This window comes from Trachurus japonicus, chromosome 23, assembly GCF_045865225.1.
Source record: "Trachurus japonicus isolate A0001 chromosome 23, Traja_1.0".
Taxonomy (NCBI): domain Eukaryota; kingdom Metazoa; phylum Chordata; class Actinopteri; order Carangiformes; family Carangidae; genus Trachurus; species Trachurus japonicus.
Genome location: NC_140929.1, coordinates 13,850,651 through 13,867,790, shown reverse-complemented (window position 1 = coordinate 13,867,790; position 17,140 = coordinate 13,850,651). Strand labels below are relative to the sequence as shown.

General features: G+C 40.5%; 1 protein-coding gene across 3 annotated transcripts in view; it reads left to right on the top strand.

The window, feature by feature from the left end:
• ccdc146 (coiled-coil domain containing 146) overlaps positions 1–17,140 on the top strand; it is a 47,322-nt gene that overhangs the window by 25,345 nt on the left and 4,837 nt on the right. For all 3 annotated transcript variants that reach the window (XM_085769814.1, XM_085769811.1, XM_085769812.1), the window contains 11 exons: positions 56–152; positions 1,394–1,486; positions 1,914–2,081; positions 2,755–2,843; positions 3,711–3,875; positions 4,136–4,211; positions 4,827–4,975; positions 5,089–5,317; positions 15,706–15,816; positions 15,919–16,056; positions 16,573–16,698. In XM_085769814.1, coding sequence (XP_085625940.1) covers positions 56–152; positions 1,394–1,486; positions 1,914–2,081; positions 2,755–2,843; positions 3,711–3,875; positions 4,136–4,211; positions 4,827–4,975; positions 5,089–5,317; positions 15,706–15,816; positions 15,919–16,056; positions 16,573–16,698 — 1,441 coding nt within the window. The remainder of the gene's footprint in view (positions 1–55; positions 153–1,393; positions 1,487–1,913; positions 2,082–2,754; positions 2,844–3,710; positions 3,876–4,135; positions 4,212–4,826; positions 4,976–5,088; positions 5,318–15,705; positions 15,817–15,918; positions 16,057–16,572; positions 16,699–17,140) is intronic.

Here is a 17,140-nt window from a genome sequence, read left to right as displayed (position 1 = left end):
CCATAGCCTTATGATGTGGATGAATGTTTAAAGGGCGCCTGTGCTTTTCCTTCAGGCAGATGCAAGCCCTCAAGAGGATGGAGTATGCATTGACCATGGCCACTGAGCAGCTAGAACACATGCAGTCCATCTACAGTGACTTACAGGCACAGGTGACTGATGGATTGTTGCAGTTTTGGGGGAAGATAGTTTATGTAGTGGAAAACTACTGTTGTTCATTTAACACCTCCTTGCTGCTTGGAAAAATATTCAGGATTTTACTGGTGTTGGCTGTTGGTTTGGCAGATTTTCTGGCTTTAACATAGGTGTGGCAACATTTTGAGTTCACATGTCACGGTGCCAATGATAAACGCATTAAGCCGTTAATCTGCATTACACCAGAAGCATTTTGTTATTCTCGAGCTTCCTGTAATTTAACTGATGTTCCTGGTTTTTAAAGAGAAAGTGGAGAGAGGAAGAACAGAGCGGGGGGAGAGCGAGAGCGAGTCGTGGGAAATGCATCAGCACATCTCACGAGCACATAACCGTATGAAAGGAAATCATTATGACACATCAGGGAATTCACAAATGTAAAAAAGATCAAAAACAAAACAGCTGTACAATAGAATCCCTTCATACACTAATCTGCCTATCAGCAGTGACTCTCACACGATAAATATAAACAAACATAAATTTGACTTTGAAGGCTGATCAGACGAAGATTTGTCAGTCTGTGGCTTCACCACAAAAATGTATTACACTTAAATCAAACTGGTTGATTGATGGGCCTAATATTTTCACAGTATTGTGGTCTAAGCTTTACAGTGCATGAGGGCTAATAATGATTAGTATGAAATGCGTCATGTAGCTCACATAAGATTTTATTGCATTGTCTTTTGAAAACCCTTGAAACGATTAATGTAATTTTATTCTCCTGTCAGGGAAGAAGACAATTAACATTTTTTAAATAAGGAGCGACGCAGCTCATACCACTGAACACAGGGCCTGGCAACCCTGCAGAGAGGGGCAATCCTGACGCCTGAGGGCATTCATCTTTCATAAGTTTCACTGAACACTCACAGTGTCGCTTGATCCAAGCGCTATCAGAGAGGCCTCAGGGAAACTCTGATATATAGTATTAATTATTTTTGCAGTCAATGTTTAATGTGAGATTGAATATGCACTGTGAATTTGATATGAAGTTTGCTAATCTTTGTTCTGGATCCTCACGGTCCTTCTATCCTTGGCATGTTAAGTCTAAAGGACTATAATCAGGGAAGCAATTGATAAAAATGTATTTTACAGCTTTTTTTTCGAAGATTGTGGAGGGACGACAGCAGATGTAAGATCTCCTTTAACATTGAAAATCTGAGCAGACTTTTGATGTTGACCTTACTGACTGTCGAATTTCCAGTTAGATGCTGTTCCCAAAAGGGAGGCCAGTATTCAGCAGAGGATGGAGCTTCAGAAAGAGGTGGACGCTCTCAAAGTCAGCTTTGAAAAACAGGTGGGGACAAAACATGTGGGTGGACACAATAACTCGCTAATGTCATGTAAATGTATGCATTTTTTGTTGAATCTGTGATTGCAAAGCATTGAATCTATTATTCTAGTTTTAATATCTCGTAACTTTTTTCACTTCTTGTCACTTTCACCTGAAATTTTATGTTTAAGTCCTTTTTGATATTTTTCTTTTTACCATTTTCATCTTCCAGACTAAATGAGATTTTCCACTACCAATCTACAGCATATCACATAGTTGTACAAGACTTAATATAACTACACCATCCTGCATCCATCATCCTCTTATTAAGGGATTTTTAGTCCACTTTATGGTCTCATTCTGCTGTCAGTACCCCTTAAATTTCCTCCAAATAGAGTCATGAGATTTTTCAAGTCCAAATGAGAACATCCGTAAATTTGTTCCCAACCAGCGCTTAGTGGCTGAGGAGGAGAGCCAGAAGAATCGGCAGAGTGGGATGATTCAGAAGCTGCTGAGGGAGTCAAACAGCCTCAGAGAAGAACTCCACAACCTCAGATGTCTGACCCAGATCAAAGCTGAGGAGAGGGGCCAGAAGCACCGTGAACTGCTCAGGGCTGAGGTGCAACAAAAACAACACGCAAACTACACACATGCTACAAACACAATCACGTAGATGCAAACAAGTGGGAAGGTGCACACACACACAGAAAGGTCTATTAGCAGCATCACGTTTTGATGTCTTCATTAGTGCATTATATAACATACGCCGACACTGACTTGTATTTCACACAGAAACATCAAAGAGAGACTAAAGTTGGATTAGTTTGATATTAGTGTGACAGGAGAGCAACCAAAAAATGAGGCAAATTCAAAGGGTGCAAATGTCACCACAGTGTGATCGGTTCTGAGTGATTTGGAAAAATACAGATTTTTAAAACTTTCCCTGTGTGAGATTGCAGTTTGACTTGAACAAAGGTCCAGGAGATTCTTCCTCTCAGCTAAAATCAAATGTAGTATAATTCTTTTTTGTATCAAACATTATAATATACAAGTTCCTACCTGATTTAATTAAGTACTGAAGTAAATGCAGCAAATGAAAAGCTTTGAAATGAATCATTGATTTCCATAAAAAGCTTGTCAAAAATAACACACTAAAATGAGGATCACTAGATCAACTAATGTGTTGTTTGTTTGCGCACACACTCCAATGCACACACCACATACACACTCACATGCACACACACAAAGAGGTGATGAAACTTCTGGCTTTACCTGAGTAATTCTGTGCACAGCAACTGAACCAGCACATCCGTCACGAGCTGCGAGAAAAAGAGCTGATTATCATGGACCAAAACAAGCTCAACACGATGCTACAGCGCAGGTATCACTGATGTTTCCCGTTTTCTCCATCTGCCACTTTTTATCAAATGTAAAGGGAAAGCTCTTACTTTCTCTTTTTTACATTCCCCATAATGTGACATTTTTCATTCTACAATTCAAGATATCTTTGATCTTTGCATTAGATTAAGTGGCAGGAATTGTGTCTGTGCATCCAGGGTCATCCGGTACCTGTACATTATGTCCATGGTCTTAGCAATCAATGTGGGCAGCAAATCAATTTCTGATACACAGTATATTGATGTGAAAAGTTTATAACTGATTTCCTACTTGTTGTTTTGGCTCCTCTGATCTGTGTAACAGCTGGGATCACAATTAATTCAGACATCTGCACATGTTGTCTGGGTGGAAAACCATAACTTACTAATTGGTCATACTTCAGTGTTCAGACTCAGGCTAATGCATCTTGCACCTCCCAGTACAACAGCAGACTCTCAGTAAAGTACACGGCCATAGACCTTCAAAACTGCTCCCAGTCAAGCAAAAGGTTGATCATTAAATATTGCAGGTCCTCTTTGTTCTACTTACATCATGAGATTTAATGAAATATCTCATTGCTTCAATGTAGCTCCCTCATAACACACTTTTTAAACCAATGTTATTACCCCACAGCTCATACTTTAAGACCAATAATGCATTAACATGAACATACTAAGTTTGACCACTTTATCAGTTGAGTCAGCCTTTGACAAATTATATTACAGTAGCTAATACTACAGTACTGTATAAAGCCTGCAGTATATAAATCCTATGTATAGTACTTAGCTAAACAAAGAGTGTTGATAATAGTCAGTCTTGCTAATGCAGGCGAAGAATGGGTTCATTTGTTATCAGTGTTTTTCCGCCTCAGAATATCACAGTTTTCTAAACTGTGCGACACAATTATGGAAGAGAAGATGAAGTATGTCAAGCTGAAGCAGATCACCTCACAGACTATCACAGAGCTGACGGAGCAGGTTAGGGTTCTGGAAAACGAGATGGAGATCCAACGAACCATTGTCATCAACAAGGACAGGTGTGTGTGTGTGTGTGTGTGTGTGTTTTGTGTAGAGGAGGGGTTTAAGGTTACCTCTGTATATGATGTGCTAATACAGAAAAATAGTGCATATTTATGCAGAAAAGAGGCCATGCACATCATCATCATTTTGTGAAGGTATAATTACACAGTGTAGCTTTTTCATGACCTTTGCATTTGTTGATGATTACCACAACCAAAGCTACTTCCATTCTGTATCATGTCCTTGAGGTTTTTCTTTTTGTGTTTCTCTCTTCCAGATCGTGTACAAAGGCTCGTATGAAGCTCTCTAACGGCTCTGCAATCAGGGACAAACTGCGCAATGACATCTCCAAGGTCCAGACAGACACACACAAACACAGAGATGTGATCAGTTAAAAGACACTGTGGTTCTTCCTTGCTATGAGCAAGTATCACAAACTGATAAACAGATTCACTATGTAACAGAGCTTTGATTCAGGAGTTCGAGAGTTTAACACCCCCCCTGTATTTATCTTTGTGTGTTTCATAAGACACTTCAGAGTAAGATGCAAACAATTCAGGGATTACAACATTTCTGTGAACCTTTGCTACTGTACTGTCCTTGCCTTGCACTGCCAAGGTGAAGTACTTCATTCTGTTTAAAAGCAGAAACATGCCTCTTTATAGTCTTTTTATTTACAGTAAGAGTCACAAAACATTTGTCTCCATACATCATGGTATAGTGTCATACCATTCTAGGTGGAGTGCATACAGTACATAATCCATTTTTTCCCAGTGTGCAGTACATTTCTCCAAACAAAAGTGAGTCCATACACTAAATCTTTCACAATCCCACACCACTGGTCCAATGTCGGAGGATCAACCATCTTTGAGTTATAGCTTTCCTGCTACTTGTCAAAATCTTTAATAAGAATAGCATAAACATGCTTTTGAATAGAAATGATTTTTTTTCTATCCACCATCTTCCAGGTTGCATGGAAACACCATCAGGTCAGTCGACAGGGTGAGGACAACAAACGGGAGCTGGCAAACCTCACACAAATGATCAACTTCCAGGAGCAGGCGCTTCTCGACATTAACAAGAATCATGAGACAACTGTTCAGCAACGCAATTTCCTGTAGGGTACTAATTTGTTGAAGTTTACATGAATTTTACCTGAATTCAAGTAGAGAGGGTAAATTGTTTGTATGTGTGTGTGTGTGTGTGTGTGTGTGTGTGTGTCACCAACAGTGGTATTCAGCTCCTGGAGCACGAGGAGGTGTTGTTCAGCCACTATGAGAAGGTGAACATCCAGGAAGCTGCCATCACTAAGGGCAACATGGCGCTGGAGACAATGGAGAAAGAGATGAGAGACTTGCAGTTAGCCATTAACGAGGAGAAGAGACAGATAGAGCTGAAGAAGAAGGAGGTGCCCGTCACAAAAAAGCTGGAGGAAGAGATCACAATGTTGCAGATAGAGGTAGGAAAAACATCACCCACAAACTCGTGTTCATCCTCACACAGACGTCAGCGGCGGTCAGTTGACAGTCTGTAGCACTACAGTAATCCACAGACGTCAGCGGCGGTCAGTTGACAGTCTGTAGCACTACAGTAATCCCACCTAACTTTTGAAACTGCAAACTAATTAGTGGAAAAATGTGGGTGGGAAGGTGTGTTTATTTAAGAGATTATTTTACTGAGTTTTTTTCATTTCTGATGTGTACACAGTAATGACAGTGTCCTGGTGACAGTCTCCCAACACCCACTTCTCCTTTCTCAGTATGGCCTCTCATTTCTTGGAAACAAGAGATAAAAACACTTTTTTTAAAAAGTGTTTTTGATGAACTAGCATCTGCTGCGAGTCCAGCCAGTTCCCAAAAGTTCCAGCACAAAGGTGCACCAAACAGCTTTGCTGTTTATTTCTTTTTGCAGTGGTTTGTGTTATTGCTGGCACCAGGTATATTACTGTCTTTAATGAGCATTGCACACAGGTGCTTGTGCGGTTGTTTTCCGTGGCGCCCCTGCAGTTTCCCCTGAGTGGTTTTGCTAATGTAACCACTAATTTGCTCAGATTGAGCCCATGGTACGCTGCCGTCCCCTTTTCCCCAATGTCCAATCTCAGCATGACCACTTTAGGATGTGACTTTGCTCGTTGGCTTCGAAATCCTGTCTGCAAGCAGTTAGACGTGTCAATTAGAGTTTCCCGGTGTGATTGGGTGATAAGATCTGCACTGAAAAGATAGATTGAGAGTGCGCATCTGCAAAATTTTCCTTGGAACATTCTGGTAAATTCTTTGTCTGTGTGTGTCTGCGTTCATATCCGTTTCAATGTCTGCAAGCCAGAGACTTAATCCAAAATGGCCTCAGGTCATTGTCCAGTTAGGGGTGTGTGTTCCCAGCATTCAATTTTAAACGTGATATGAATGATATCAGTGGGGAATCCTTATAAAATCTTGGGAAGATGATAAGTCATAGCTTTGAGTTTCATGTGTCCTATGGGTAGCTCAGACTATTGTTTAGCCTTATTTGTATCTTTGTCTACTTATGGGAAATCCAGTGAAAACAGTTAAGTACAAGCTCCAGAACACAACACATGACTTATGACACCACTAATAGGAAAATCTGTTTTGAATTATCTCCAAAGCCTCACCTTATAATGAGACCATTGAATATTCACTGTGAAGGAAAGCTGTATTTTCAACCTAATGAACAGACTCAATGTTGATATTCTACTTTGAGTATTATGTTTTCATTTACTTTAAGCTGACTTTGATCCCTCATCAAAGGCGGTCAGTTTACAGCCTCGGTTTCAGAGCCGCTCCCCTCCCTCTGTGTTGTCGCGGTGCCGTGACTGTAGTCGAACATCTTCAGAAGTATCAACAGCAACAGAAACCTTATTTTTGCTCCCTGAACTCTGCAGACACACGAGCAGAGAGAAGATGAAGATCTAAACCTGGAGGGACGAACCCAAACAACCACACACTGCACAAGCTTCTCAGTAACAGACTGAGACACACACATGAATAAATAACATAAAAATACAAACATATTCAAGCAATTCTGCAATGCATAAGGAGTGACAGACACATAGAAAGAGAGATTTGAGAGAAGCATACAGACACATTCACACACACACGCACATACACACACACACACACACACACTGAGTTTCCCTGCCAGGGGCTGCATCGTGGGATTGGGTGTGTTGCAGCTCTGGATCAGAGCGACTGGTTTTGACTTGCTGCTGGACCAGACTTCTCTCATCTGAGTCTTCTGCTCTTTTGGATGAACGCAGTGTTGGAACAGGCTTCACCATGTGCTGCTCTTTTGAAAAACGCCCCCTTCCCTTTTCTCCATCTGTTTACTCCTTCTGCTGTTTATCATTTGCTACAACGGGTCCTGTTGGTGCCATATTTTTTCTGTCAGTCATATTTTCTTTTGTTTCACTCAACATTACTTCGTATTTCCTCCCCGCCTTTGTTTGACCACGTCTCATATCGATGTTCCCTTGAGGCATTCTTAATGTTTTTGTTTCACTTGGAGAAACTTTATCTTCACATCCTTCCTATCCATCACTCATTTTCTTAAAACTATCTCCCTCCTTCTCTCCCTCTCTCACTGACCTTGGCAGTGTATACGGTAGATCCCTTGCTTGTTTTTTGTTGGTCAGTCCACCACTTTGTTGAAATATCTCAGCAACTATTACCATGAAATTCTGGAGAAACATTTGTGGTCACCAGAGGATGAAGCCAGTTGACCAATTACTTGTTTTCATTCACCTCAACAGTCAGGTCAAACTTCCCACTTCAGACTTCAGCCACATTTGTGGCTCTCAGAGGATGTGTCTTCACAAATTTGATTGCCTACATTTCAGCATATGACACCACAGTGTCCACATTTATGTGATAAATATCTAAACAAGTATAGTTTGAATGATCATAATTCGGTTCCCTCAGGATGAAATTTATAAACTATTTAGCTAAACTAGCCAACTTTTGTGTGGCACCATCGTCCAGTTTAACATTTTCATACCATATGTACAACAGTGCACAACAACAGCAATGTTTTCATCAACCTCGTCTGTGCTTCTTGTTGAGTGCAAATTAGCACGTTAGCATGCTAGTGCTACCACACTAAACAGTAATCATGACAAACATTATACCTGTTAAACATTAGTATGTTAGCAGCATTGTTAACTTGCTAGAGTTAGCATTTAGCCAAAAGCATTGCTGTGCCTTGATACAGTCTGCTGGTATACAGTAAATGTAAACTTGTTATCTTGTTTGGCCTCACACACCACAGCTTGAGCTTTCTAATAATTAACACAACCACCCATAATTAGTGTGTTAGTGTGTCTTTCTTTTCATCCATTCATCCATCTAGTCATTCTGTATCACCTCCTCTCCTCTGTGTGTAAATAGCAAATCATTTTCTAAATCGTTGTTTTCCTTTTACACAGCCATCTCTCCTGGGTACAAAAAGTGAATCATAGGTGCTCTCCTACTGCAGGAGGCTTGCCTGCTCAATTCATTCTCCCTGCAAATTCATTCTCTATGCGAATTCAATCTCCATGCAACTGCCTTGCTGTCGATTTATCATATATATTGTGTATTTGTATTCATCTGTGACCAGTTTATCTGTTCATTGCAGACAGATCCCCCCTCCCATTGATGGAAAATTTTGACAAAGATAGATCGGGCCATCTGTGAGACTATTGAGGTTCAATATACTCTGAGGCTTTCATTTGCTCTGAGGAATTTTAATTGCTTCAAAATAAACAGAGGTTGGTGTTGGATTCTAAATTTACTACTTGTTTATGAGTTGCTGGCACGTCGACATCTCACACACATCCAGGTACGCGAGTCTGCACACACACTGAGATCAGTGAAGTTGCGATAATACCCTTGCAGCAGCATCTGAATATTTCTGAACAATCCGCTAATGACTAGCTAGACTTCTGTTATATGTAGCCATGCACAATATAACAAAGATACTGACAGAGAGATATTTATAGAGCGCACACAGCCTGTCATGGAGTGAGATTTATAACAGGGCGGGTGGGGCTGATGACATACTGCACCGTCCCGACAGTGGTGTCATATTGTTTGCTTGTCCATCTCTTAAATCTTTGTCCAACACGTCTGGAAGTCATTACCATGGGGAACTCCACCATAGATCGTGTCTGGATAGACAAGAGGATGTGTGCGGAAATGTGGAAGTGTATATGCTGTGTAAGTGAGAAGTCAGGCAGGTAGAGAGCAAGCGAGAAAAAGCAGACACGCAGAAACAAAACGGCTGATAATGCTGCAACTTGTAATTGCTTTTGTGCAGCACATGAAACTGTTGAATGTCATTTGATAGCTCACCTCATAAATCTGACCTTTCCTTAACACCTCCTGCATAACTTTCTAACTCTCTCACGTCTTCAAAGTTGGGACGCAACTCCGTTCTGTCATTTTGGTGTCTACATAAAAGCCTCACACACACACACTGCAGTACGACAAAAGAAAACACTACAGTACTTAACAGCTTAGTCACTCCAGCTCAGTTTAATCATGCTCATCCCAGATGTCCCTCTCCTCCACACTCCCTAATTACAAAGCTGCAAATCGTTGCCTTAATTAGAAGCAGCAGCCACCTGCACAGGTGTGCTGATGACAGGTGAACCCACATTTTCTGTGTTACTTGCTGAATTATTGAAACGGTGGTAAGCTGTCAGGATCAATTGAAGTAATTGAACTTAAAAAGTGTGTCTCTGTTGACAGGTTGTATTTGTTTCGCATGAAAACTAGCACTGGACTTGCATCTTGTGAGAAAAAGGTGATAATTGATTGATAGACTGGGGCCAGTCTAGAGGGTGGGGCTTAGCAGACATAAACCTGTGTGCAACAAGCCTCTCGAGTAGTCTGAGGTTGGCTATGAACCAGACTTGTGGGTTTTTTTCTTGTCTTGTTTTTGCTGTGAACATCCAAGTTTTTTTCCCCCTCACTGATTGTGAATAAAAGCACGTCAGTAACAGCAGCCAACTTGTTATTTTTCGTAGACATTTGACCCACAGTGTTTGTGACAGACTCTCAGTGAGATAGCACTCTTCAAGGTTCCCACAGCAAAGTTACAGTAGAATCCTTGAAATGAAGAAAACTCACTTTTTATGCCATGACATTTTCAAAATAAAAAATCTAATATAGCTTTTTACACTCCAAACTGTCACCCAACAGACATATTTTTTGTCTTTTTCATTTTTTATATTTGATTTTAGTATTTCTCTGATTACTTTTCCTCCATCTTTTATTGGAGTTCTGAGTATTACCTGTTAAAATACATCTGAGTCAGAGGTTTTTCACAGGATTATGGGATTGTTAGGCAGATGGAAGTCCAGCCCAAAGAGGTCCACAGAATCACTGACTAGTTTCCATATCCTGATGAGAGGAATTAGTGTGTGGATCCAGTTTGTCTAAATACAGTGTGAACACCATCTCCTTAAAAGTCTGCTTTTGAACTGTTTGTGTATTAGAGTTACAGGGGAAGGTTTTTTCTAGTCGGAGGCTTCAAGGCTGCAGAGAGATTTTGCCTGAGGAATCCAGGTCAGCAGAGTCTGTATTTCTGGTCAAATCTCTCCTAAAAGATATATGCAATACTTAAGGTTAACGGTCTCAACAGTCTTTTATACCCCTTAACTTTGAATCGTTTTGACATCACTGGTATAAATCTGTTAACCAGTGTCTTGTTTTTTTTAACACCCTTGCAGAGTCCATGTTAAAAATGTATGTTTTCATATCTAATTATAATTTATTCTTCATGCGGGTCTCAGGAAATCTTCAGTCCAGCTCCTCTGCTCACATGTTCTCCTAATTAACCTTACATAACCTTATTAAGATTATGATTTTACTACAGTTACTGACCTTTCTGCCTCACTGATCTGTCCCTTTTTGTCTTTTTATGTCTTTTTATTGTGAAGCACTTTGTAACCCATTTTTGGGAAGTGTTTTATAAATAAGGTCATTATTTGTCTTTATCGTTGCACTGTTAAATATTCAGTGTGCCATCCATTATGTGGCTTTTTAAGCCATCATGTTAACTGCTAACTGGGCTGAAATTATGTAAATTATATGCAAATTGTATTCTGCGTGGATGCTTTCATATGTACAATGGTTTACAACATTCATGGGCCAAGAAAGCTGCTATTCTTTTTGACTGTCAGATGAAGAAAACAGAGATGCAGGCAGGCAGAACAGGGACACTGACACAAAGACAGATGAATACAAAGAGAAAGACAAACAAAGAGAGGAAGACGGGTATAAAAATGTTAAGAGTGAGGGCAACACAGAGGGGAAAAAAGAGTGATTGAAGAGCGGAGCAAGGAGAAGGAGAGTGACAGACGCGTTGTATGCCCATCCATCATGTTGTGTTTAAATAGCTAACGGTGGTTACGTATGAGGGAGGAACACGGATCAATCAGACTTAAAAGTTAGAACTGGGCACACACTCATCACATGAGAGTGTTTGCAGATTCTGAAAAGTTCCTCTTCATTTAAAGCTTTGAGGTGCATTAAAACAGCTTTGATGCTTTGAGGTTTCTTTCTGCTGACAATCCATTATTCAATTATCATAGAGACTGGGATTTCTGAATTCTCTCCTTTTTTAACACAGACACACACTTGAATCAACCATTGTTGTGATTGTTGTGGCAATAGCTGCTAATTTAGAAAGTATGAGATAACAGTGTGCCCTACATTACTGTTGTCTGGAGAGGGGGCTTGAGTTTTTGGTCCTGGTTACCAATGTCAATACTGATAATTTGTTGAGGGCAGGCACTTAAAATTGTTATGTCATTTTAGCTCCAAAAGCCTTACAGTCTGTTACTCCAGGGGCAACGGTGCTAGCCATTAGCTTAGTGTCTGCATGAGTTGAGAAATCCCTACAGTATGTAGCTCTGTGACTCTGTAATACATGAAGTGCTGAGGACCCAGGGCAAGTCAATGCTGTGCTTTTGATAGTCTAATTATTTGCCATCAACACAACCCTTGGAAGAGAGATGGCTAGAGAGAGCACTGTTTAATGGGCCTCAATAGCCTCTATTGGCTGGCTAGCAAAACTAGCTTCCATTTGGCTTGCTACTGTACCTTTTACTGAACTGTCACAGTGAAAACAAACACTTACTATAACAGCGTAGCAAGTCTTTCTGTAAGCTGGAAGTGCTACAGTACATTAGTAGAAATATTCTGACAACTTTCTTTCCTTTTCTAATACCTGAACTTTGAACATCAATCAATACCCTGTACCAATCCAATACCAGTGCATTTAAAGTACTTCAACTTGTATATCTTTACTTCATCAGGTTTCTGCTGTCTGCTTGTTACTCCCTGCCATATTCACTAAAGCAGTTATAACTTTGAAGAATGAGAGGATCCAAGAGGATTTGATGCACTCGTCGTCAGCGACTCAACAACATTTCCAAAATAATGTCTGGTGTTGTCCTGCTTCTAGTTAGCGGGGCGAATTATTAGTAGCTTTGTCATGAGTTTTATCTGGGAGCGGCGGAGTGCTGTCACTGGAAACCATGCCTTTGTAGACGTATTGACATTATCAGATGGTGGTGTCAATACTGGAACATCTCATTACATCACATAGCGATGTCTGCAAAAAAGTCAAATGTCGGACTCAGTCACACTCTTATTACGGGAAATGTGATGTCCACCCAGAAAAAAAATCTATTGAAATATGTTAAAGTGTGCACAGTAGCTGCTGTATCATTTTGTTGTTTATTTCCTCTCATAAAAAGAGAAACCATTTCAGAATTCAGTTCAACTTTCTTATTTCGTGGTGTCACTATCATATTTAACAGTTTGGTAACTTCCATTTGTACATTCAGCATGAAATGGGAACATCTAGCCTGCTTTGTTGCCTAATTTTGTGTTTTGAAATTACCTCATCGCGCATTCAGCTGGAGGCACTGTGAACAAGGTTTTGTTGTCAAAGTTATGTTCTGTGAAAACTGCAGATAACCCTGGTCCCTGATGGTCAGCCCCAATTTCTGTTTCTCAGCATCTCTTGTCTTTCTAATTCTGTCTTTCTTTTCTGCTCTCACATCCAATCTCGTGTTCCTTTTCTCACTCTAGGCTTCATGCTGTCTTTCCTTTTGCTCCTCTTCACTTTATCTCCAACTGTCGAGTCTTTTATCAGCGTCTCCGAGTACATCTGCTCCACTCTCATCTGTATCTCTGCTTTTCCGTCTATCAGTTGCTTACTGTCAGTGTTTCTTCCTCTCAACTTTATTCCCCGCTGAGCATCTGCAACTTTAACCTCACAAAACACCTCGATTAATCACATGGCAGCCATACTATGAAGATGAAACCAGAGTCATATGACGTTGAGGGGGAAGCATCTTTTTATCAGGGTGAACACCTCAGTCTGTTTTAATCAGACTTGCTGTCTGTTTGAATGAGTGAGGCTTCATTAATCTCATCCCATGAAGGGAGAGAAAATGGGAATCATCACTTTGTTCCACGCTGTCTTTCAAGTCTGAAACACACACACACACACTCTCACATTAGATACAGGCACGTACACATGCATCTGTATGGTCGAATGGAGGAGAAGTTGCTGTTTCATAAGCCGGGTCATGTCAGGTCAGAACGCCTGTGCACAACATTTTTCCACACCCAGTTGTTCCTCCCTCACTCCTCTCCACCCTCTCTTTGTTTACTGCAGTCGAGCCAATCTCTTCTTCTTCTCTTATATTCGTCTCCCTCACCGATCTCCCCAGGCATCTATTAATATTTTCTCATGTATTCTGTGTTTTTTTCTCTCTTCTGTCATCTGATATGTGTTTTTTTTCTCCCTTCTTTCTATTTTCTGCTTATGTCCCCTCTGTGGTCCCTGTCAGGGCTCCTTGATCATCTCACCTGCATATACAGTATTTTTATATATAGACCACCTCCATTTTGCTGTAAATGGGGCCACTGTGCATTTGCATGAACTTCCCTATTGAGACACTGCAGCTGCTTTAAAATAGCTCATTTCCATGTAAAAATCCAGCGTCTGACTTCTTATTGATCTTTGTTGCCCTAACCTACATAAAATGGTGAATATTGGAACGACCTTTTCTGCATGAAATGGACTGATTCCACTTGCAGTTATGACCCAATATCCTCCAGTGGACATACTTCCCTTTCAACTAATGTGTTAATTAAGTGGTGCTTCAAGGATTAATCATTAAGTTTTTTAAAACGTTCAAAAATCTACCCAGCGTTTAAAGCTATTTCAAGGCTTCAAATCTTTCCCTCCTTTAGACTGCTTCATTTGACCGACAAGCCAAAACTCCATGAGGACACTCAGTTCATCAAACTGTAAAATGCAAAGACTAATGTATACATTCATCAGTGAGTCACAGACTCAATCACCATTGTGTTACCTCATTCTGCAATAGATAGAGACTTGAAAGACACTTTCTGAAATGAAAATCTTCTAGATTACCATTTAACCATTAAGTTTCTCTCCATTTCCCTTCAATGTAATTACTTTGATCACACTGTCTGACAGTTTCACATATATATGATATATACTCTGTCCCCAACTCTTCATTGAAGCTGTATGAGCTTTATAAATAACGTTTGATGCACACATCTATTTAATTTCTCACGTCTTGTGTCTCATTTTATCCACATATACCCAAAATTCAGTCTGACATATTTGCCATCTTTCAAAACTCTGGGATCTCCACTAGAATTTTAACTGAACTTCTCTCTGTTTGAACAAAGCCTGGGCAAACAACAGAAGTTTGTACTGACTGTTCTTCTGGGCTGACAATGATATAAAGGAGAAAAATCGGTGGTAAAGCATTTGAAGCTGGAACCGTTGTGAAGTTTGACATGTTTGCTTGATGGATTAGATTAAAGGCAATTTATAGATCTGTTTACAGAACGAGTGGCTCACGAACATGAATTGTGTTTATCCTTGAGGTTTTACAAATCTATTGAATGCATGTCTTTGCTCAAAAAACTTTCACCCAAGCTTATTTCTGTTGAATTTTTTGTCGAAACTTGCATTGTTTTCATCGATGTTTGCAAGTTTTCAGTTTTCTTCTGCCCTGCCTTTGCTAGCAGCACATCGTCACTTTTTTGTGCCTCCACTGCTTGAAGATAAGTGGCGAAATGTGCATACTGGACCAGACAAACAAAACTGGGTGCATAGCGCTACTCGAGGTCACTCCACAGGGTTCCTGGTGATGAATGTTTCAGGTGTTAATTTTCTGTTGTTTATCTAAACTCCTCCTCACTGAATCATGTCAGTGTCAGCTGAAGGCGTGAAGCTAAAATGCCAGTGCTGTCCCCTCACATCATTTTAATGTCTTCTCTTGTGAGTGTGTGCCTTCACTGTCTTCTTTCAACTCGTCTTCTCGTGCTCTCTTTTGTATCCTCACCTCCCCTTCTTTCTGCTGTCTAACGGGATGTCAGAAAAACAGTACCTTAGAGGGATCCCGTGGCATTTTAAAATTTTGTTTCTCTTATCACACTTTGCCAGTGACTTGTTACCTTGAGGGGAGTAATTCTCATATAGGCACTGCATTTAGCTGAATGTGAAATGCCATAAGAGTTTTTTTTTTTTTTTAAATCCCGTTGAAACGAGTATCTTAAATGCCTGGAGGACAAAGGCACTTGAAACACAGACAGCAGTATTCATGTGAGTGAAGTCTAGTGTCCTGTGGGAAGTTACTGTATTATTTTCATTACTAGACAGAAATGACAGCAACTTTAAGAGAACTGTTTGGCCTATATGAATATTATTACCTCTTTTGTGTTTCAGTTCACTGTATTTTTCAGTGTGATGACTCACAGTCAAAAGCTGATTTTATTTTCTCCATCTCAGCTTTCAGAAGCCAGGGACAAGACACGTGAAGATCTGAATCGAACGGTTGATTACAAAGAGCTGAAAGGCAAAGACCCGCCAGCTGTAGATCTGGTTCAGAAAATTGAGCAGGTACCGAACAACATTATGACAAAACTGCAGCTGATTTTGTCGTTTTGAAAACTGCACTGCAAGACCATAATCCTTGTATCTGTTTGTGCGTACTGTATGTAGCTGGAGGTGAATCTAGCAGAACACGAGAGACAGTTGCTGGAGAAAGAGCTGCTCGTGGACCAGGTGACCCGGCTCTCGAAGCCCCTCAGCCAGCAGGTTGAGAACTGCCAACAGGACAAACTCTCTCTGGCAAAGAAGGTACGCGACAAGATAAAGCCCGGCTCAAATACACACGATCAGATAACACAAAAGCTCCAACGCAAAAGACTGCACACTCGGATTAACACGCGCACAGATCCTCATTATATCACTCACCTGTTCATTTATAGTCCAGTGATCGTCTTCCCTTTGTGTCTCTCTCATGAACACACTCGCACATTGTTTGATGAGCATGTGCAGCCCATGTGAGGAGCATGCAGAGTGGGCAGAGTTCACAGAGCATTACATTTAACAAAAGCAAGTGGAGCAAGGTTCATTACGCTTGATAGCTTGTGGAAGTATTTCTTCATAACATGAATGGAGGGAAATTAGATTTGAAGTGCAAAGCTACAAGTGTCGGGTATGTAATAAAAAAAAATCTTAGATCAAAGGATTTTTAGGGATTAGGCATTTTAAGGATTTTAATTGATTTAAAACCAGTGTTTCAATATTGAATCAATGTAATATTCAGCTAATCTCTGTGTGCACGTGTGTGTATGTGTTGTCTACCTCCAGCTGAACAACATCCGGTCACATATGATCAGCACCAACCAGCGGCTGATGGCCCTTGCTGCAGAACTTTCCATGAAGCAGGCCCTTGCTTTGTCTCAACAACAAGAGATCAAAGAGAAAGAGCTCCAGGTCAGAGGTGGTCTCGCTCACTTACAGCGCATACCATGCACCCACAACTGTGTGATTCTGGAGTCCAAACTGTGTGATCTTAGTAGCACATTCTCCCTCTCAGTCTCCCACTGTCTTTCCAATTTATTCCTGTCACTCTCCACTGACCGCGATCGAAAGCAGCAAAGTGTCTCAAAAATAAACCCTCACTGTGTCCCATCTTTCACCTCAAACCCACTTATCTTGCTCATCTGCACTGTAAAGATAAATCAAGAAGTAAACACAGACAAAATAATATTCATAAATGAGTTTTTAAAAAAACCTCCAGTGGGTTCATAAAACTGAAGAAATGTCAACTAGAATTACTGTCTGGCTCTTGTCTGCCTCCGCCAGCCAGTCAAGTCACAGGAAATAAGGTCCCGATCTCTCCTTTTGGTTCTGAGTTAGTGTTGAATCATGGCCA